At 31.0% G+C, this 22,989-nt stretch overlaps 1 protein-coding gene across 2 annotated transcripts in view; it reads right to left on the bottom strand.

Moving 5' to 3' along the window:
* LOC145245926 (uncharacterized) overlaps window positions 1-22,989 on the bottom strand; it is a 472,493-nt gene that overhangs the window by 391,262 nt on the left and 58,242 nt on the right. For both annotated transcript variants that reach the window (XM_080107667.1, XM_080107669.1), the window contains exon 2: window positions 5,203-5,355. In XM_080107667.1, the coding sequence (XP_079963793.1) occupies window positions 5,203-5,355 (153 nt within the window). The remainder of the gene's footprint in view (window positions 1-5,202; window positions 5,356-22,989) is intronic.

Below are 22,989 nucleotides of genomic sequence, written 5' to 3'. Positions count from 1 at the left end.
TGTATTGAATAAAGAGAAATGTTATGAGAACAATACGATGGATGTGTAATGTGAGTTTTAAAGACAAGGATATCTGATGACCTCATAATATGATTAAATCTGAATAGTACAGAGAGATGCAGAACAGAATAGTTTGATTGTATTGAAAGAACGGATGAGAGTTCTTGGATTATTAGATATAGAACAGTTGTGATAATCGGGTTAGTTAAAAGACAAAGGACTAGGAAAACATAGGAGGAAATGATTTGGATGGGTTTGAGAGAAAGGATAATAAAGACCTGGATGGTTTGGAAGTCAATTTCTAAAAGCCATCCAATATACACCAGCATATGAAAGAAACATTAAACCGATTCTGAGGTATGAAAACTAATGAAAACTAAAATGACTTCACTGCATCCTGGGTAACGCTGAGTAGGTAGAGTTTGTATCATCAAAAATTAACGTACAAAAAAAAAAAAAAAAAAAAAAAACGTACTAAAAGTATTATATGAAAAATATTTGATGAATTATGGTAGAACATTTTGCATAATAACAAAAAGGGAGTGTAAGATTAGAATCACTTAAAAACACCATGTATATATTTTAACTGATAGCAATAAATTCAGAGGCAAAATAATTGAACCTAAAGCCAAAACAATGATGGATCCAGTCATTCATGCTGGAAATACTTCAAGGGACACACATTCATGTACAACATGGCATTTGAGAATTTTTTTTTTTTTTTTTTTTTTTTTTTTACAAGGGAGTCATCACTTATCAAGGCCTGACGGCCATTCGGAGATAAGGGTTACTGCATGTGGTAATATAGTAATTGTTAATGGTGTAAGTTAATGGTGTACAATTTGATTATTTAAGGGAATGGTTTAACAAGAACTTCAAGAACACCATACTGCAGTTGGCCGGGAAGCAGGTCAATGTAACTGTGTTCCATAGAGTAATTCTAGGAAAAAAGCAGTGTTCATGGAATCTGCATTTAGATTTAAGCACAGATAGAGAATAGGGTAAACTGTTCATTTTAGTTGTAGCTAGTAGAGTGTTTTTTTGTGGAAGTTTGTCAAGGAGGGACCATAGATTGGAGTTCAGAAGAGCACTTGCCACGAAAATAACGAGAACAAAGCCAGGCGAATATCCTGACATTTAGGGAGTGCTGATGGATACACCTCTTAAAGAGCTACTCATGAGTTTAAACCACTGTACCGTCACCCGGAAAAGTACCAAACAGAAAAGCAGCATGATATTGGTCTCTAACAAGAATAATTAACTATCTCTATTATCTGTTAGATATCAGACTAACCATGTCCGAAAGAGATCCCACAATTTGAGTTCAATTCCTTGAACTCAAAATAGGCCAGCCTAAAAGTAAGTCCATCAAAGAGCGCAATAGGGAAAGAAGGGAGTTACATTGCAAATGTAACAAAATCTGCTACAAGACGGTGGTTTCTGTTTATAATTAGCAACTACAGAATATTGTTTTTCCAATCATAATTATGTTGGGATCCTTCCAACAAGAAGTGGATCACCATTCACTAATGGTTTCCAACTCCGTACATACTTCTCTGCAAGATGATTAATATTATGATTTATGTGCTCAATGTTCGTTGGATTTGCATCTATCATATCAAATTACTTGCTTTCTTTCATATAAATATAGATACAAGAGTTTATTTACTGTATAGAGTTAAATTCAAGCATTCACTTATCTACATTTTTTTTTTCAAACTAATTTGCTTGAAACAAAGTATATTGCCATTGAGATATAAGGGGCCATTGTATATTTGGGGACCTAGAGGCATCCTAGGTGGAGAGTTGTGAAGTAAAATGTTGTTCACATTACATTAAAACTTCTACATATTGGTATAGTCAACTTTCTTTGAAAGCATAAATCACACCCAAATATTTTATAAAAAACGAATGTATTATTGACTCTTGCTTCAATATTGCCCCCTTTTTTTTGGTCTGATGAAGTGTTCTTTTTGAATTGGGATTTCACTGAAACATGTACGCACATATGTAACAAATAATGTTTGTATAATAAAAAGGCTATATAATATTAAAGTGGTGATCATGTAAATTTTCACTGGGAATAATTTTATATGAAATAGATAGCTGTGATAACTTCTAATGATATTTTAACTTCGAATTGTACATAAATTAAAATTGAAAAAAAAAATTTTTTGTAGCCAAAACTAAAACAACTTCAAAAATGATTTTAAAAATATATTAAAAAATAAACAAAGCTGTTTAATTATATTTTTTTTGAAAAGATACTTTATTTCACGCTAAACACACATTTGACTTTTTATTTATTTATTTTTAAAAATTTCTTTAGCTAGTATACTTTTGAAGGTTTCCATTTTTTGTCACTTTATCATTTTCTTTGCCATATTTTGTGCTAGTTGGTGAATTGTTATTTTATTTGATTTTGTTCTTCAAAGTTCAAATTGGAAAGAATCAGAATACTTGATTGTATTTTCCATATACTTAAATCCGGAAATTCTGGGAAAACATACACCATTTTCATTAATGTTGAAATCAAATATAGTATGTTACTGTTCTGTGCATATATTTTTACTAAAATTACTATTTAGTCAAATAGTTATTTATCATGATTTCTGTATTCTTTTCTATATTGGATGAGCTGTCTGTATCTACTCTGCACCACCTCAAGATTCAATTAAGTTATTTCAGTTTTACATTTTTTATTTATCATTTTTATAGCTTATTTGAAAGGGAAACAACTATTTTGATCTAAGAAAAAAAGAAAAAAACAGTTATGCTTGCTGTAGATTTTGGTTTTTCATTCATAATTAAAAAAATGTTTTTATAAAATACTAGTTGTCTGACAAGAAATTTTTTTTAAATAAACTGTAATGAAGTATGTTATAATAGTGCCAATAAAAACTGAAAATTCACTAGTTGTGATAAAATTTGTTATGTCAGCTTAAATGCTATTTAGATCCAACTTCTGAAATCTCAAAAGAATACTTTATGGCTAAATTAAGTGAAAAAAAATGTTTCTAAAAGATTTTATAAGTTATATGATTATTACAAGAGAGTTTTCCTCTTATTCAAAATTAACTTATTTTTAATATGCCCTCTTGCATTCGCTCCCAGGTGTTTTCTAATATATATAACACAAGTGCTGAGTATGACAATTTCTTGTTGATATACTCTATCCTCTTCTCAGAAAAGGGTAGTGCCTGGGAGGATGTTCTCATGACCACAGAACAGATATTACACTATCCCACCCACCCTGAATGGAGCATTGAAAGATAGTACAATAGTAATAAAAGCATTATAGTTTCAGCTCCAGTCAAATGGATATCGAGTCTCCATTAGTAATAGATGTAGCATATTATTAATCCTTAGTTTTCATGATGCAATATCATCAGATGAATGACTGAACAGAATAGGGTTATGAAATTTGTTATGTTGAAGACCAAGTTTTAAGCATAACAAATCAGAGAATACATAATAGCAATACTATGGAAAACAAAGTAGAGTTAAATCAATTTATGGTCTAAATATACAATAGATTCTTTTTACTTCCAAATATGGTAATTTCAGAATAGCCTTTATTGCAATATATAAAGTATATTGTTGATGCATATAGGAATAAGATAAAAGAACAATTGATGCAACGTCTATTTTATATTATGATGGTACGTGTTGGACAACTTTCAAAATTGACTTCCAAACTAGTCTATCTCTGACCAGGTCATTATGCCTCTTTCAAATCCATCCTTATTTGCTCTCATGTTTTCCTTGGCCTTCGCAGTGGGCTGATCCTACTCCCTCAAATATTCTACATCTAACCCCAAAGCTTCATCCATTCATTCAACGTGGCCATACACTCAAAGTCTACTTTTCTACATGTATCTCCCTGTACTATCCACATTTAATCTTCCTCTAAGCTAATCAGACACAAGTCTGTATTACATATCCGTCATAGTCAGAACAGGAAAATCTTAACAAAAAAGGATACTTACATCTGAATTAAATAAGATACGTGTTATATACATTTGAAGCCAAAACAACAAATTGTTACAAAATAAACAGATATTTATTTTGTTTGAAATTTATGTTAACGTTCATAAATATATTTTGAAGGAAACCTTCATCTTCAGCATGACCCTTTTTTTTTTTTTTTTTTTTTTTTGCCATATTGTTGTTGGAGCAGAGAATTAGCCGTTTGTTGTTTCTACGGTAGTTTTTTTTTTTAAGTCTCGGAACGGTACGTTTGGCCACGCGAGATTCACGTTAAGATTTTAAAATTTCAAACAAAATAAATATCTGTTTATTTTGTAACAATTCGTTGTTTTGGCTTCAAACGTATATAATATGTATCTTATTTAATTCAAATGCAACCAGCGCTTCTAAGGAACAAAATCTTAACGTGAATACTTATATCTATTAAATATTTCGTTTCTAAAACTTCTTATCTGACTTAAATGTTTATTTAACTGAAATCATTTTAAATATGCAAAGATTGGGAGAAGTGATGGAACGAAGGTGAGTTCTTACATGAGAGGGAAAGGGGAAGCATAAAAAGAAAGGATATTTAGATGGGAGAGAAGTTTGGTGGTGTTTGAATGTAATTGGATTAGTTGAAAACCACCCCCAACGTTTCCATCTAACGCATGCCATTTCTTTTTACCACCCCCCTCGATAATATATCCCTACCTCACTACCTCTCCAAATCTTTGCATAATTAAACCGGTTTCAGCAAAGTTTCAGAATTGAAATAAAACAATGAATCAATATAAGTATATTTTTTGTGCTCATTTCTTTTCCTGTATTAACTTTGTTTAGTTTTTATTGATATAGAAATGTACTCTGACAATATGCAGCTTAAAAATATTTCAAGGAACAATAAGTTAATTTTCTAAAATACCAAAGTACCAATCGTTTTGTTTAAGTGCATCAATTTAAAAACAATGCAACATTTATTCAACAAAAATAAAAAAATAGTCAATAAAATGTACTTTTCCAATAGCTTTTAGTTTATTACCTCATTCCGATATACTCATTCAATGATAAATTGTATCTTTATATCTTTCCTTTAAAAATGAACTTCCACATATAAGGTGTCGTTTCAAAAATCCAATTACTTTAAGAGTTGGTATTAAAGTAAAAAAAAAAAAAAAAATTACTTATTTACTTAAACTGCTAAAGAGAAATGAAAAATGAAAAAAGGTTTACCAAAGCAGGCCAATTCACTTGATAAGGTGATTTGTTCGGAACTTCTCTTGGTACCAAGACAACTGTGTACTCCACAAGAAATATTTGGTAAATCTCGTAAATTTTAATCCATTCTCGTTTTTCCCAACTTTTCCCATCAAATTCAACAAGAACCTGAAATACAAAGAAAAAATACATAATCAGGATGGAACCACGATCATGTCCAGTTTCATTATTTTTTTTTATCCTTTGCTTTTTTTCTGTGACATAGAAATAAAAATTCAGTTTTGTGAACACTGCAAGATCTTTACATTTAAAGCAAAAATATCAATTTATTGGAGATAAAAAATGTGTTTGCATTGTGTGTATGGAAATAAGTATTTATGTATATACACTCGGAAAAAAAAAAAAAAAAATTACCAAAGCTGTTCAATGTAAAGGCCTGATGAATGTTAACATTTAACAAAATATATAAGTAAACACTAGTATTTTAGATTCTAATGACCAAGTCTTTATTTTTTTCTTACTGAAGTTCAAAACAATTCAATATAACTTGATAATTGTTTTGCACCCTAGTAAACACTCAGGACTAAACAGACAACCGGCGATTTCATATTTATAACTACAAAATGAACGAGTGTCTGTAAATGACATCTTTGGTTCCTTTAAGAGGGTGATTTTTTTTTTTTTTTTTGCTTTAGATTTTTCTTTGTGATCCGATGGTCTTCTGATGAGTTCCATGAACAAAAGATCTTGATAATTTAAGTTTATTACCAGTTGTTTATTTGCACATGAAACAATTATTAAATTACATAACAAAGTCATTGAAATTTAAAACACTATTGTTACTTTAACAAGACCTGTATTGATACAGCTCTTGTTAAATGAGAGCAAAATCGGTCGGCTGACATTTTTTTTTAAATCATGAATAAAAAAAATGTTTCTTTCCTTCATAATTGCAGTAATTTTTATATTAAAAGAAAAATTATATATATATATATATATATATATGTTGGTGCAAAAATGTTTTTTTTTTTTTGACGTTCAACTATATATACTAGCAAATGTACCCGTCGTTGACTGGGTCAAAAAAAAAGCCTACAGAAAATGGACTCTGATTTATGAAAGTATGATAGGTTATGAAAAGGAAGGGTTGTAAATTTGGGTTGAATTTGGGGGTATCAAAACCAAAACAAAATATGATGAAAGTAAAAATAAAATAGATAAACCCCATAATTTATTATACCACACCTGTTCACACTGAAACACTTATCATAATATTCTGTGGATCTATATTAAAAAACGTTGTTAAACTTTGTGAAATATTTCCAATCTATGGAGGTCAGGTGCGAACGAACACCTCATAATTTTATTATACCATATTTCTTCAAACTGAAACATAATTATCAAAGTATACTTACGCAGATAGATATGAAAAGTCTTTATTCAAGTTTGTGCCTATTTCCATTCTATGGAGGCCAGGCGCGAACACAGGCCCCACAATTTTATTACACCATCTCTAAGTTAAAACATACTTATGAAAGTATTGTTATGTACATCTATATCAAAAACACTTGTAAAGGTTTTTTTTTAAATTTTTATTTCCATACTTTGTGGACTAGGCGCGAACGCAGACCCCCAAATGAACCACCGTTCTGCCATATCAAACATACCCATTCCTGTGTCTCGATACATCTTCTATCATTATATGTAATCAGTTTTTTTAAAATAGGCAACCATATAGGAGCCTATTCGTGACCAGGCACACACACAGACATTCAGCTTTATATTATATTTTATATATATATATATATATATATATATATATATATATAAACAACATTATTTTTGCACCAACCCAATATATTACTATTAGACTATTCGATTTGATTACAATGTACAAGATAATTTTTAAAAAGGTCAAATGCTGGTTCTTCCTTAATGCATAATTTAAAAAAAAAAATTTTTTTTACTAAGGAGTCATCACTTATCAAGTTGAATGATGAAGAATATTATAAGAGGATTAAAAATGAATGGAGTGAACAAAATATGAGAAAAGTTTGACAATTTTTAAAAAACGTTTTGACAAACATACACAAATAAAAAACGCAAACAGTTTAACAGTCTTAATATTCCTGTACAAAGATTAACCGTTTTGTAGGGAGACAAGTAAATAGAGGCATTTAATTACAAATTATCAACTGTCGAGATAAACAAGATGTTAAAATGTATGCAAATATAATTTATAAATTATCACAAATCTTTATATTTCCATATATATGTGAATAATGTATATTGTATTTCCTTCTAAACAATTAGATAATAAATTTCAAAATTTTTCAGGCAAGGTTGATATTTTATATTATCTGGATTATTTGAAAACCTGCTTTTACAACCTTTTAGCCAACGCAACCTCAGACCTTATTTAATTTTAACCAGAGTTCATGTGGTAAATATCATAGTACATATCTCTGAATAACTGGTTTAAGGAAAAATAATGCTTCATTGTGAAATTTCTCAATAATACAATTCATAGTGCTTGTTTATTCAGTGTTTTCATTCACACATAAAATTGAAACTTAAAAAAATAAACATAAGTAAACAATACGTATGTACTAGCAGGACCCGTTAACCAGTGTTCTGCCGCAAAAAAGTAAACTACGGTTGTTGTTGGTGGTCACTGCCGTCCCAGAACTATTGCAGACATTTTAAATTTTAAAGGATACTTTTTGTGGGTGGAAAGATACTGCACCTTTACCAATACTTCAATCATAGTCATTTGTTTTCCTAGTTTTGCATATGAATTACAAAATATATGATATTTCTCCAAGACCTCTAGCCTTGATAGAGACAAAACTTGCTAAGTTTTCAAATGATCTGAAATAACAGCAAGAGGAGACTTGATGGGATTCCAAATATTTCTCATGTCATATCTACCCTCTTTGGTTTTCATACATAAAGTAGTTTCACAGTGTATAAGGCTTGATACTGGGGATATTCATAATCGTACCCTATTTCCAAAAAAGGAGAGATATAACATAACAAATATTTGGAATCAAGTCTCCCTTTGCTGTTATTTCAGATCATTTGAAACCATAACAAGTTTTTGTCTCCCCTTCATCAAGGCCAGAGATTTTGGGGAATGGAAAATGAAGGTATAAAAACTATATATTAATATATACAGATTTATTCATTTATTCAACAAGAGTACAGATTTATTTAGGGGTGTTGGGTAAGTGGTATATATATATAATATTAATAGAACGAAAACGGATAATTGTTGCATCAGTTCATTATTTAGTTTCTAATTAAAAATTTGTTTGGAATTTTGTTCTTGAAATATATTCTGATGGAATTGTAGATAAAATCAAAACGTTTAGTGTTGAGAATCTGAATGGCGTCCAGGTACAGCACTAGACAATATTCAGCATTATTGTAATGGGGCGTCACATGACTGCTCCAAATATCGGTAATGTGCATTACGTTTGGCATTTTTGATGACGAAGTAAGAAAAACTAACTTATTTTACCTTTTTTTTTTTTATTGTCATGTGTTGATGGGTATTTATGATATAGAATGCTCATTCCTACCTCCAATAAATGTCACTTTGGAATTGTTAATAAAATTCACAATCCATTCTACAATCTAACCATATTTGGTATGAATAAACTTCAGTCTGTGTCTGATTTTTCTATCAAGTTTTAGTCGTGTATATCCAAGTCTTTTTTTATTGCCGTTTAATAGATAATCTTGCTTATTCTTGCGAAACCTTAAGGATCTCGAGCTATGAAATGATACATATATTACGAACGTTCCAATGTTTTTATAAATGTAAATTTTAATATTTAAAAATTTTTTTTTTTTTTTCCAAATGTAATTGTAGATAAAATCGAAAAGTTTAGTGTTCAAAGTCTGTACGGCACCCAGATACAACACTCAACAATATTCAGCACCACTGTAATGGGGGAATCACATGACAGCTTCAAATATCAGTAATGTGCATTACGTTTGCCATTTTGGTGAATAAGTGAATAAAATCAATTAACAATCTCAATATTATATAAAACCTATAAATGCAACGGAAGCAGGTAATTGCTGCATTATTTTATCATCTATCCTTGACTGGCAATATTGAAAAAAGATAAAGTAAATCAAGGCAAAATGTCTTTTGAATCAACAAATACATACATCTTGTATTGAAGGAGTTACTTGATACACCGCTCAGTCAAGTACAGCTCATGTCCACTAAGTAGACTAATGAAGGCAGTTTCACATTGGCATCACACAGAGATTAATATATTTCCAATGATCGTTATATTTTTTTTAATATCATAAGTTAGATATGAGGATGTCTATATTACAATAACCAAAAATAGATTGTGCATGTTTAGTAATATTATGCATATGAAAATTAATAGAATAAAAGTGCATTAGCTTATCTCACTTTCCTTGTGGAACCATAGAGCTCCATTGATTGAGAAATATTGCTCTAAACACCAAGGTTACAGAGTCTAAGAATATTGAAAGTTTTGGAAGGAATCGAAGTCAGACTCATAAGAATGTTAGGAGACAGAGTTAGATTTATTTATTTTTAATTTCTGAAGAATCAACAGACAGTTTAAATATTGGAAGACATTAAAATAAATAAAAGTTGGCTATTTTTGAATTCAAAGACTTTGAGTCAAAACTTTTAGAATTGTTGAAGTCAGAGTTGGGCCTTATACCTTCAGACTCCGGAAGCTTGCAAGGCATATGTGTAACCTTCTGCCAGAGTATGTATAGGTTTGGTTGATTTGTTTTATGGCATATCAACTATTTTCAGGTTATTTAATGTTGAATCCAGTAATCTTGGTAAACATTTTATGCTTCAAGTTCTTCACATCTTTAAATATTTATTCATGATGTTTTGTTTATTTGTTTTGTGGAAGAAAATTTTTTTGGGGCTTTGCAAAACATGATTGAGTTTTGTAGAAGGACCCCCCCCCAAAAAAAAAAAGATATAAAATAACATCAATGTTTTGGTACACTTTAGGTCAGGAAGCGCGTATATTCAGACAGCCTGATCTTGTAACACCATAAGTGTATGCATAACAACTGGACTTGAAGTCATGTGAAATAGAAAATGACAAAAAAAACCAAAAAAAAAAAAACCCAAAAAAACTGACACAAAAAAACTGTTCTCTATTGAAGAATTTAGAGCAAAAGCTAAAGTCCACAATTATATGCACAAAATTAATTGGGTAGTTTCTGTTCTCTTCGCAGCAGAGACCATCAATGAAAAGGCATACAAAAAAGAAATCCCATCTAACCAAACAAAATGTTGCCTCATTTCTATAAATGCGGTGTTAAATTCAAATCTTAATGTCAGAAATGAGGAGTCTGACCGGGCATGACAATTTGAATAATATTACATCTATATATGGGAAAAAGAGAAAAACCTACTTCATTGCCCTAAATCACCAAATGTAAGATAACGCTTATGTTAACATTTAGAAAGCTTTTTGTTTGTGGATAATAAAAATAAGTAAATAAATAAATCAATGTATTGCTAATGACCGGCTTTCACCTTGTAGACTTCAACCACCTCCATTTTGAACATTAAAATACAGATTTGTTAGTTGAGATACGTCATCGACAATCACTCCAACAATAATTTTGTTGCTATCCGGTTGAGGTATGATTCTGTTCAGTCTCAGAAGGTCCACCCTCGCAGGCTTTATGTTCCCTTTAAGAGGGGTTAGTTTATTGCTAATTACCTAAAGCACCTCTACCGGGTAATGTCGATGGGGATGCTCAAGCATATTTTGTTGGCCAGAATGCACTAATCCTAGGGTGCTGACTTTTCAAAACCAGATCTGACCTTGTGTCTAACTTCCTGAAGAGGAGATAAATAAACATGTTACAGCTTCCCAACTTCCATGGCAGAAAAAAGTTAAGCTAAACAATTCATCTAATATTTTGATATTCGTTGATCAGAAAAAAAAAAAATTTTTTTTAAGTAATCCCCAAAACTACTGCGTTCAACCCTGAACCTCATATCCTATTTTTTATTTATTTTTTTATTTTTGTAATAGCAGCAAGTTGGGCATATTTTATTTGGTATGGAGCTTGAATAGCAAGAGATTATACTGTTTTAAGAAAACAGTTGAATCAAAAGTAGTAATAACGTACTTTGCCATAATTCATTTTAAAAATAAACAGTCCTGCTCAGAGGACTGGTAGTATGAAACACTTAAATGAGCTGAATTTTATTTTTAGGTTCTGATAAAAAAAAAGAGAAAAAAACAAACTAATAGACTTTAACAGATTAAAGGTTTCTCTTTAGATAGTTTTTTTTTAATAATATATATACATATATATATTTTTTTTTATTTTGGAAATTTTTTTGCTTTCACATTACACTACAAATTGGAAATTTGAGATGGCAAGAAATAATACTCGAAAACTTTAAATGGATTGAAGACGTCAGTGTAGATGCTGATATTGATGAGGAATGAGGATCCATTTCGCTTCTGTTCCTACATACAACTATCCCTGTAACTAAAATACCCACTTATCCTTTTCACACTCTTTCTTTACCTCCCCCTTTTATATTTATTTTACCCCTCCCCCCTTCCCATATATATTTTTTTAACTTAACCACTGTGCCTTCCATCTTTTCATTGGATCTTCAGCGATTTTTTTTATGAATCTTTTTCAATAAAACCCTTTCTATGATGAATAAGTAAATAAATTAATGCACTGTTATTGACCGGCTTTCATCTTATAGCCTTCAACCACCTCCATTTGGAACAATAAAATAAAGAAAGTTTTGTTTAACTTTGACTAATTTTTTTAACTAAAAATAGAATATGATGTTCAGGGTTGAATGCAGTAGTTTTGAGGATGACTTAATTTTTTTTCAACGAATATCAGAATATTAAATGAATTGTTTAGCTTAACTTAAGGATCGATAAAATTATATTATTTTAATTAGTTTGCTTTCATGCTTATGCAAATTTTAAGGTGAATCAATGAAAAATTAACCAATCACAGAAACTACTCCCAACAGCCATATTCCATTTTTGTTTTTTTGTTTTTCTAATAGCAATGAGTTGGACATATTTTATTCGGTATGAAGTTTAAATAGCAAAACAGAATTCTGTTTTAAGCAAACAGTTGAGTCTAAGTAGTATTTTAGCTGACAAATCCGAATTAGCCAATTTTCATTTGTTACTATTGTACCATGTTATTGTTAATATAAGAACGTACTTTGTTACAATTTATTTAAAAAAAAAAAACTTAGTCCTGGTATTAGTAAACATTTTTCAATAACTTAAAAATAAAAATTAATACAGTAACTAATGCGAAATAATTTCCAGTAAATTCATAGTCTTTGAGTGCATTCCGTAATCCCAGAAAAGAATGGAGATTCAAGTTCTGAACCCCATATTACAATTTCTATCCCTTTTTCTTTCTTTCTAATGTAATTTTAAAGTTATGAAGCAAATAAAATAAATCGACTTTCCCTTTCATCGACACCAGGTATAAATGCATACCCACTTTTATCCAAATGAAACTTATTTTTCCAAGTATTATGAATAATGTAGTTCCAGAAAACATGAGTTTATGACGGTCTATCTCCCAAACTCCAGTTATTTGTTGAATAAATGTCTGGCACGAATATAACCTCCAACAATATTATTACACTCGTTTGATCAAAACACTAAAGAATTCTTTATTTTTTTTTTTTAATGGATGTTCATTATGAAAGAAGATCTCACAATATTATCAGGTAAGAACAAAATTTTTTGCCAATTTAAAATTTTCATCTTACAAATGAAAAACAGGGTTTCTGAAAATCTGTATTCATAACAATAATAACCTTTGCTCTCTATAATTTGACTTTATGAACATTTCAGTCAAAGTAAACATTTTGATAGAATTTTGACCTCTGATTTTTTTCGAATTTTATAGCACTAAACATCAAGCAATATTTCAGCCTGATTTGATTGTTCTTGAGTTATTATCGTCTCCATAGCATAACTTTGGGAATACTTCATACAAAATGGAGGAGCATTGCCTAGATAAAAATTTGGCTCATCCTGATAACAGTCCTATTTAAAAAAATTGTTTTAAGGTTTTAAAATAAGGAGAAAAATAGTGTTTAGATTGATCTAATATCATGGATGTAATTGTACGCATATAGAAAATTTCCTCTCAAAAGTTCAGGTCATCCAATTATTTTTAAATTATGACAAAGATGCTTTTTATGGTTTTAAAGCAGAGCAAAAAAATTTGTTTTTATCACTAACAAAATCTTGTTTGTTATGTATTTAAAAATGAGAAAAAGAAAAAAATTATTAATATTATGTTGACAACAACGACACAAGTTTGAAAATTTTAGCTCAGGATTGATAATTTGTATTATTCTCATTTACTGTTCTCACTATGGATGTTATTCTCACAACATGGATTTAACAAAGGATTCCATTCAAAATTTTGTACAAATTACACAGTTCAACAAAACGTACCTGAAGAAGGTCAGAGATTATATCGGCCAAAACATTATGAGTAATAACATCCAAGATGAGAACAGTAGTCCAAACAATCCAAAATGATACTGCTTGCCATGGCTTATGCAAATATTTAGAAACTGACGCAATATGAATCTATATAATACTAGCAGTTCAGCCCGGCTTTGCTCGGGCCCTATGTACTGTTCATAACTTGCCTTACGTGTGAATAAACTTTATGTAAGATTTCAAATGTTTACACCAAAATTTGTCTGAGTAATTTCATAGAGACCGCAAAGGTCAATTTTGTAAAACTTTGACCGTAACATTTATTTTTTGGCGCTCAAATCAAATTATAAAGTTTGATCCATGTCCAAGTAACCAACATTTAAAATTTCAAGTGTTTAGACCCAAAATTGGTGAAAGAGTTTGGTAGAGTTTTCAAAGGTCAAATCGTTGAACTTTGACCCCTTGACTGCTAAATTTCTGGCCAAAACCTGATTAAAAAGATTTTCTCAAATTTCAATACTCCTTATGTCAAACCTCGAGTCTCTAGGCTGAAAATTGGCAGAGTTATGTATACACACACACACACACACACACACACACACACACATTTTTACTTTTATAGATAAATACAAAAAAATTTCTACAAAGATTTTTTTTAATTGAAAATAATTAATGAGGATAAATTATAAAATCTGTTTATTAATCAATTTCATAGAATTTCATATTTAATCCAATGAATTTCTGTTTTGATTACTAATATCATAGAGGCCAAAGGAGTTAACTCTCCCGAGAGTCCCAAAACCCTTTTCCTGCCACCCAAATCAATTATTAATTTAATAACTGTCATATTTTTCATACACCGTAAGTAAATCATATTTTCAGCATTTTCATTGGCTAATTTAGAGTGAATTCCTTAAAAACAAAACAAAAAAGCAAGCATTTTTCAACAATTATTTGTTTTAGCTATTTACAAAAATCCACTATTTCTGAACTAATGCTTTGTTTTTATTGTTGCTTATTTTTAGTAAAGATATTTTTATTGCTATACAGACTGCTAAAACAAAAACACTTCTTTACAAAACTATTCTTCCAATCACAGTCTATAACACCAAAAAAGCACAGAAAAATGACAGGTACGTTTTGAAATTCTTTTGACGAAATGAGTTTTTATTAATTCTTTTGCTAAACAGTATCTATTATTATCAGTAAATCAATAAACTGAAAATAAATCAAAGTAAATAAAATAGCCGTTTTCTCATCTCTCCACACATTATTTCTGTACCTTCCTCCCCTCTCCTATGCACACTTTCTCTCTCCAAAAAGAAAAAAAAAGGTCGTTATTAAAAGGATTCAATAATGACCTATATTTTCTTTTTTGGATTCCTTTGTTTAGAAAGTATTACTTTTTGTGGATGGGAGGATTCTTTTGTTTAAAAATACTTGTTTATTTTACTTAATGAGTCACTGCTTATTAAGGTCCAAAGGCCATTTGAGGATAAGAGTGAATGAGATCGTTGATGAACAACACTTTGAGAAGACAAGAAATAAGTGAAAATCATTTAAAATGAACAGTTTGACAAGAATTTGTCAAAAGTGGGCTTAAAAACGACTATGTTGTAGTCAACTGGTAAGTAATCACATGATACTGCATTACATAAACGAAATGTTCTTGGGATGAAACTTTCTTTATGGAAGTTGAGTATGATCTTAGAAAGGAACATTCTGTACAGTGATTGTATTAGAAGAGTTTTTATTGTAAAAGTTTTATTAGTAGGGAAAAAAACAGGAATTAGTTGAGCATCTGCCATGAAAATAACGATAGAATAAAGAAAAACTAGCAACGTGTGTTCTGTAGGGAAGAGAATAGATCGTCTATCACTAGATTTCAAAGTCAATTTTGCACTCCATCAAGGCAGGAAAAAGTATTCTGAACAACACCTTTTTAAATATGGCTTTTCAGAGCTGTACTCCATTTCAGGACATTTGACTCTTATGCAGGTAGAGGGCTGCACCAGAAGTGGTGTACTTTCTGGAACCGTAGAATGATCCAACCATTTATTTTTTTTCAGTAAACTTAGCAAAATAAATAGAAAAGAGGCTTGCCTTTTTTCTGTTGTTGTTGGCCTTCGTGCCGGGATCAAAGTGTAGTATCTGTTCCGGCAGATGCTGCACTTAAGATAATTTGTACCAGTCAATGGAGGGGAAACCCTCTATACTGGGACAATTATTATTTTTGGTAACCAGAGTGCCCCCTTTTTGCCTACTTTTAGGGGAGCTGGTTTTTACCTCACATTAAAAACGGCCTTGTGCCTAATTTGCTCAGTGGGGGAGCAAATAAATACCATCTGTTCCGGCAGATGCTGCACTTGGGATGATTTGTACCGGTCAATGGAGGGGAAGCCCTCTATACTGGGACAATTATTATTTTTGGTAACCAGAGTGCCCCCTTTTTGCCTACTTTTAGGGGAGCTGGTTTTTACCTCACATTAAAAACGGCCTTGTGCCTAATTTGCTCAGTGGGGGAGCAAATAAATACCATCTGTTCCGGCAGATGCTGCACTTGGGATGATTTGTACCGGTCAATGGAGGGGAACCCCTCTATACTGGGACAATTATTATTTTTGGTAACCAGAGTGCCCCCTTTTTGCCTACTTTTAGGGGAGCTGGTTTTTACCTCACATTAAAAACGGCCTTGTGCCTAATTTGCTCAGTGGGGGAGCAAATAAATACCATCTGTTCTGCAGATGCTGCACTTAAGATAATTTGTATCAGTCAATGGAGGGGAAACCCTCTATACTGGGACAATTATTATTTTTGGTAACCAGAATGCCCCCTTTTTGCCTACTTTTAGGGGAGCTGGTTTTTACCCCACATTAAAAACGGCCTTGTGCCTAATTTGCTTTAGTGGGGAAGCAAATAAATACAGTAAACCCAAGGCCACCTTTCTATTTTCCTCAACTTAATGACTAAACAAAATAATTAAATTATCACAATTCTACGAAAGATAATGTTGAGAACAAAAAAGGGAAACATAATGGCGGGTAAATAAGCGATATATAATATGACGGAGAGAGATAAATGACCAAAAAGGAAACAAGACTTAAGACTGCTTGTAACATTAAATATATTGGATCATTGAAATTTCACTTAAGATCAACTGAAGAAAATGATAAAGTATTGAAAACATTGTAACCTCACACAAATAATAGGAGTCCCTACTTACTAGAGTTAGACGACAAGATCAGCTTTTAATGAGGAAATCCAACTCCCAAAAAAGGGGCACTCTATAGATTGAAACAAAAATAAAAAATGCCTTAGTAAAGGATCTCATATCCTTCTCCAACAGAACAAATACTACACTTTGATATTAGCCTGAGAACCAAGAAAGCAACAAAGAGTCAATAATAAGAAATACATCTACAAGAAAGGTGAAATAAAAAACAAAAAAGGATCCGAAATAATACTCAATTGTCGCAAAATGTCTTTTACATTTGACTTATTTCTCTGGAAAGATTTAGGTCAATCTTTTTCTTATTTTTATTTATTTATGTTTTTTAGATCAAAAGTAGTAGAGTCAACTTGCTAATAATGTGTTGATATTAACACTTATGTTAAATTAAATGCTAATATAAATACCAGTCTTGAAGAATTTCTAACCTAATGCGTCCTATACTGTCTGCCAAGCTCCAGCCTCTGTCGCATCACCAGAGTTGCATCCATGTGCTTATTTTAAAACTATTCCCTTCACTAAACTTCCTGCATCTGTTTCCTCCCCCTACCATAATGTAAATACTCCAGACCCACCAGACCAGCAGCAAAATTTCAATCCTTCCACTGTAAAGGTCTCTAGATGCTAGAAGACTTTCTATTGATAACTTCCTTCCTCAGACTGTTTGCCTTTAGAATTCCCTCTGTCCTCCAATTGTACGATTAATATCTTGCTGCCCAACTCCCTATGAAGACCCCTCCCCCAATCTGATTATATCAAGTAGTCCCTTACGCTTCAGTGGCAATATGCTTTGTCCAGGATAAATAAAAGTATTAAAAAAGGAAAGAAAAAAAATTTCAAGGCTTCTGACATTACAAAAGGTAAATATTTTTGATAAAAGTAAAACAGCACATATCTCTACAAAGCAAAAATAATCCTCCTTAATTCAACCAAAATCTGATTAGTCAGTACAATATACGAATTATTTAAAAAAAAAAAAAAAAAAAAAAAAAAAAAGAAAGAAAGAAAAAAACACCTGGGCCTGATTAAATTGATACGAAATGTATTTTTTCTCTTTCAAATTGATTTTGATATCTCTAGCCATATTCAAAAAGTATATTGAAAATATAGGAAAATCAGGTCGTAAACAAAATGGTGTTCATGATGGCTGCCGGGAGCTTACATGATTATATCACTATCACTCTTAGAAACGAGAGAAGAGTTTGGTAACTCAACTTTGGTTTTATTAGTCAAGTTATCATCAAAGCAGTCAAAAATAATTAAAATCTAACAATTGTAATCTTGGTTCATAGGTTATATAATTTATATTTAATGAATCAAAGGCAAACATTAGGTTTGAATTACTTTAGGTCCTTTAATATGGTACAAAAAGTTTCTTATTAAAATGGTCACAATTTATCAAGGTTAAATACTACTCGAAGATAAGGATTAATGAGATGGAATGAGTGTCAGGGCCAATAGTTCTAAAGAGGAATTTGTTGACATAGTAAGAGAAGTAATATTAAATCTCAAGTTTCTATTAGCCGTAGAGTACAGCTGGATACATGTCACTCGAAGAAACCACTACAAAATCGACTTTGGAATTTAGTGAGAAAGGGAAGATCTCTTCTTCCCTATAACCTTTTTCTAACAAAAAAGATATTGTGAGTAATTTCCTACTCTATCATTATTTCTATGGAAGGTGCTCGACAGAGTTCCAATCTCCAATTTCTCCTTGTAAGGCATTAACAACAAATACCCATCTATCACAACTAAGGAGTTTTCTTGTCTTCTCACCTTCCATATACGGCACAATCTCATGGACACACTGATTCTTATTAGCTCATCGAAGTTAAGTAATGTTGAGTCTGGTTAGTACCAAATCGGTAAAAATTTAGGAATACCAGGCACTGTATGTAGGAGAACGTTGACACCTCCCTGCATTTTGCTATCTCTAGCCATATTCAAAATGGTATTCATGATAACTACCTAATATCATCATCTCCTCTGATCAGAATATACAAGCGACTGAGAACTGTTTGAATTTCATATTTCCATGACACTTTCTTCTTCAGAGGAAGCCAGTTCAACCCACCTAGTGTGAGTGTCACTTTTAAGAAAGAAAAACCTTTAGCATGAGGTTGCTTCTGTGTGAGCTACAACATCATTTCCAAATTTAATGTCAAAAAATATCAGTCATAAACCATCCCTATAAAGTAATCAACCTTCGTTCATTCCACTCATTATTTTCAATCCTCTAATAATATTCTTCAAGATTCAAATGACAATCTAGCTATTATCCTCACTATTATCCTCGAGTGGCTTGATAAGTGGTAACTTCGGTTATGTTTTTCTTTAAATTGATATGGAATAACTCAATACATATAGGCGACTCAGGCAACTGATTAATAAATCGATTTCACCATTGAAATCAATGTGAATTGTACAGTCGCTTGATAGTTAATCTCATGATTTTATAAAATCATGAAAAATAATACGATGTCTTGACTTTTTTTTTTTTTAGATTCAAGACGCATGCATCCATCTGATTTGTTCCATTTGCAAATTACACGATGGATGTGTTTTCGCTGGAAGCTGCTGATTGAATGAATGGTGCTGGTGTTCAAAGAAGACGGTGACAATTGCTGTGGCTGCTGGCAGTAAAGTGTATTCGAAATGTCACAAAGTACACAGATAAAATAGAAATTGATCATCATTTAAAGAGGAATACAAGAGGAACGAGTACTGTTATTAAAAGGAGTACTAAAAAGCCTGAGTATCAGTAGACAAATCGATCGCCTTTTTCATGACACTAAATGTTTATGAAGGAAGTGAAGACTATAGTTAAGAGTTGAGTGAAAATAGATATTTTCGTAAAGCCAGTATTTAAAGTCAAACGTAGAATTTAATACCATGATATAATAGCTATGTATCTCTGCAGTTAAAACTGATCCTGATCTAAAGTGAAGAAATTCTGAAAGATGAAAAGATGACCAAGAAGAAATTCCCTCCCAATAATTTGTGCATTCCTTGAAATGAATGAGAAATAGTTGATCATGTCTGACGATAAACGTGCATTGCAAGAGTACTGATTCATTTCCATCTATTATATTAAATGCGAGTAACTCAACATTTGAGTCACTGAAGATTTTTTTGTGTACTTTAATAATTCATATTCAAAACGAGAGAGCTTAAATTTCTTTCTTTCTGAAATTTTCATTCAAACAGCCCATTTCAGGTCACTATATTGTCCTGAAAGTTTTTTTTCCCCACAAAATGCATGCTCAAATATATTTTGTTTGAAATTAGAAAAAAAAAAAAAAAAAAATGAAAATTTTTATAATCAAATATAATTTCTGATGAACTAAACAAGTCGCCCATCTTACTCTAAATTGATTAAACCCCTAATATTTTTTTAATGTCTCTGTGAGCATTTGGAGAAACAGTGATTCATTTTCCAGTGCTGTCATGTAATCTACATATATCTACTCGTACACACCACTGAACACATAGGTAAAATAAATAGCATAATGTCTGTAATAATAAATGGCATAATGTCTATAACATAGCGCAGACGCACATATGCAAATACATGCAAAATGAGGTAATCGATAAAAAAAAAGACTATGATAAAAAGAGAAAGAGAACGATCACATTAGACATAGAGCATGGAACAAGATAACGTTCAAAATTACATGGGTGACGTTACGGCCGTAACAATGAGGAAATAAATGTCACTGTTACAAAGAAAAAGTGAGTTGAAGTTCTTTCTTATTCTTGGTCTCCTAAGTGACATAAGCTGAGATTACGTGTTGGTTCCCGGACATATTACAAGTCTTTACTTTTTAAGAATAATGAAGAATATTTATTCCAAGCAAAACTTTTACTTTCTAATGTTTGCAAAATATAAACAAGGATACCAATTTATTAGCACAATTAGTCGCCGAATTATCACCATTTAGAATTTATTGGAAATTCGAATATTTGTCATCTTGTGTGCTATTGGTTCAGAAACCAAATTTCATGGTGTATAACTAAAAATGCAGGCTTTGAAAAAGTGAAAATCTTAAAAAAAAAAAATTATCTAATGTTAAACAAATATTAATCAGAACAAAGATCATTAGATCAAACCAGTCTAAACATTGGGCAAATTCCCATTATCTCTACTAATATACAAAAATGATACAGAATCAAAACTTTGACTGTCCATATAAGAGTCATTTTAACGGCTAAAACATACAATTTTCTTACGATTCATATCACGGTAGTGATCAAGCGATATTTTTTTAAAATTTTTTTTCAAGCGATATTTTTTTTTAAAATATTTTTTATTATGAAAAAAACACAAACAAACAAAAACAAAAAGAAAACCCTCAGATTTGCACCATGTAAAGATAAACCGAAACACAATTTGATAATACTAGTGAATCAAATGTTCGCAAAAATCTAATTAAGTAAAGTTTCCAACTTTAATTCTTTCTAGGAAAGACAACTTACAACCTTTTAAGCCCACTATATTGGCGAGTGGCCTTTTTTCTTTAACATGGAACTATCTTTATGTGTACATAAATGCACAATACCACATACACTAGAATTAAAAAACGAAATCAGTAACCTAACTTTAAATAGTAAGGAAAAAAGAAACTATTATTGACACAGGAGAAAGAATTGCATGCCTAAAATTCTTGACATAATCCCAAAATATAAACGAGATATCTCAAATTGAAATTGAAAGCAATTTCATTATATTTATCAATTATCACTCTAAAATAAACTGCTTTGTGATGCTTGGTGCAAACAAAGGACATTTTAATTATGCAAGAAGAATATCACAGTTTATGTATTTCAAATGAAATCAAAGTAGAATAAGTATTGGTTGTGACTCAACAGGTCATGTGTAAGTCTTATATAGTAATATCTAAAAATAAAAATCAATTTGAGAAACGATATGACTGAAGTAGAAAGCTTATATTACAATGAGATAACATAATATAACATCCCCAGATCATACTTCATAAAGTCGATGAAGAACCTCAGAAGAAATAAACTAAAGATAGCTTCGAGGTTCATAAAAAAAAAATGGCAACACAAATATGCCACACAATGATCAATACCTAAGATGCAAATTTCAAACTATTCTAAACAGTTTCAGATATATTGTAAATGATAGTGAAAAAATTGACCGCAATGTCTGAACTGTTTGAAGAGATATCTACTGCTAGTGAATGAAGATATGTTAAAAACCATTTACCATCATCAAGAGATCCTCAGTCAAATTAAACGGAATTGGATAACAGCAGACCAATGCACCATTTCTGATTGCTTGTTAATATTCATCACTGTTCGGCGTTACAACTACTTGAAATCAGCATAACTTTTGACAGTTTTACAAATAGCTTTTCTCAATTCATGTGAAAGTGTTTGCAGATTTTGGAAGCCAGTAGTCGAAAAGCAAATTCCACTCACTTGGATTTTTCTAATTGGCCAGAAGATACCACAAACCTAGCAACACTTGGCACCAGTGAAAATTGAAAGTTTTAACAGAATTTCCATTTCATATGAAAGAACCATGAAGAATTTAAATTTGTAGAAGCAGATTATTACAGATTACCAAATGTCATTGGAATGGTTTATTAATGAGACAATTGGAAGTGACAGCTCATTCAAACATGCAAAAGTAATTCTAGAAATTGGTCTAATCACATGAGAGTACAATTTCTCTAGCATAATAAAGAGAATAAAATCGATCTGGAGATGATACTCTTCAAATGAAATCTTTGCTTCCTGCAAATTTCTATTTATGGTTATCTTCAGCAATATGGAACAATGAGAACAATGAAGAAATGCAGGAATTAAAAAAAAAAAAAAAAAAAAAAAAAATCAAAATAATTGCAAAGAAAGGACTGACACACTCTTTCTTATACAATGAACTATCCAGAAGCATATTAACGACAATGATGCTAATCTTGAGGAATACAGTATCAGTACAGCCGAACTGTTCCCCATATACCTTACAAGTAGTGATGGGACGATTCCGATACAATTACTGATTCCATACTAAATTCTTGATTTTGATTCTTTATAAATCTCTAAATA

The sequence above is a fragment of the Euprymna scolopes genome, chromosome 23 (genome assembly GCF_053919585.1).
Source record: "Euprymna scolopes isolate OS-2025 chromosome 23, ASM5391958v1, whole genome shotgun sequence".
Classification (NCBI taxonomy): Eukaryota; Metazoa; Mollusca; class Cephalopoda; order Sepiida; family Sepiolidae; genus Euprymna; species Euprymna scolopes.
Note: the sequence above shows the minus strand (reverse complement) of the source record. Positions and strands in the feature narration are given on the sequence as shown.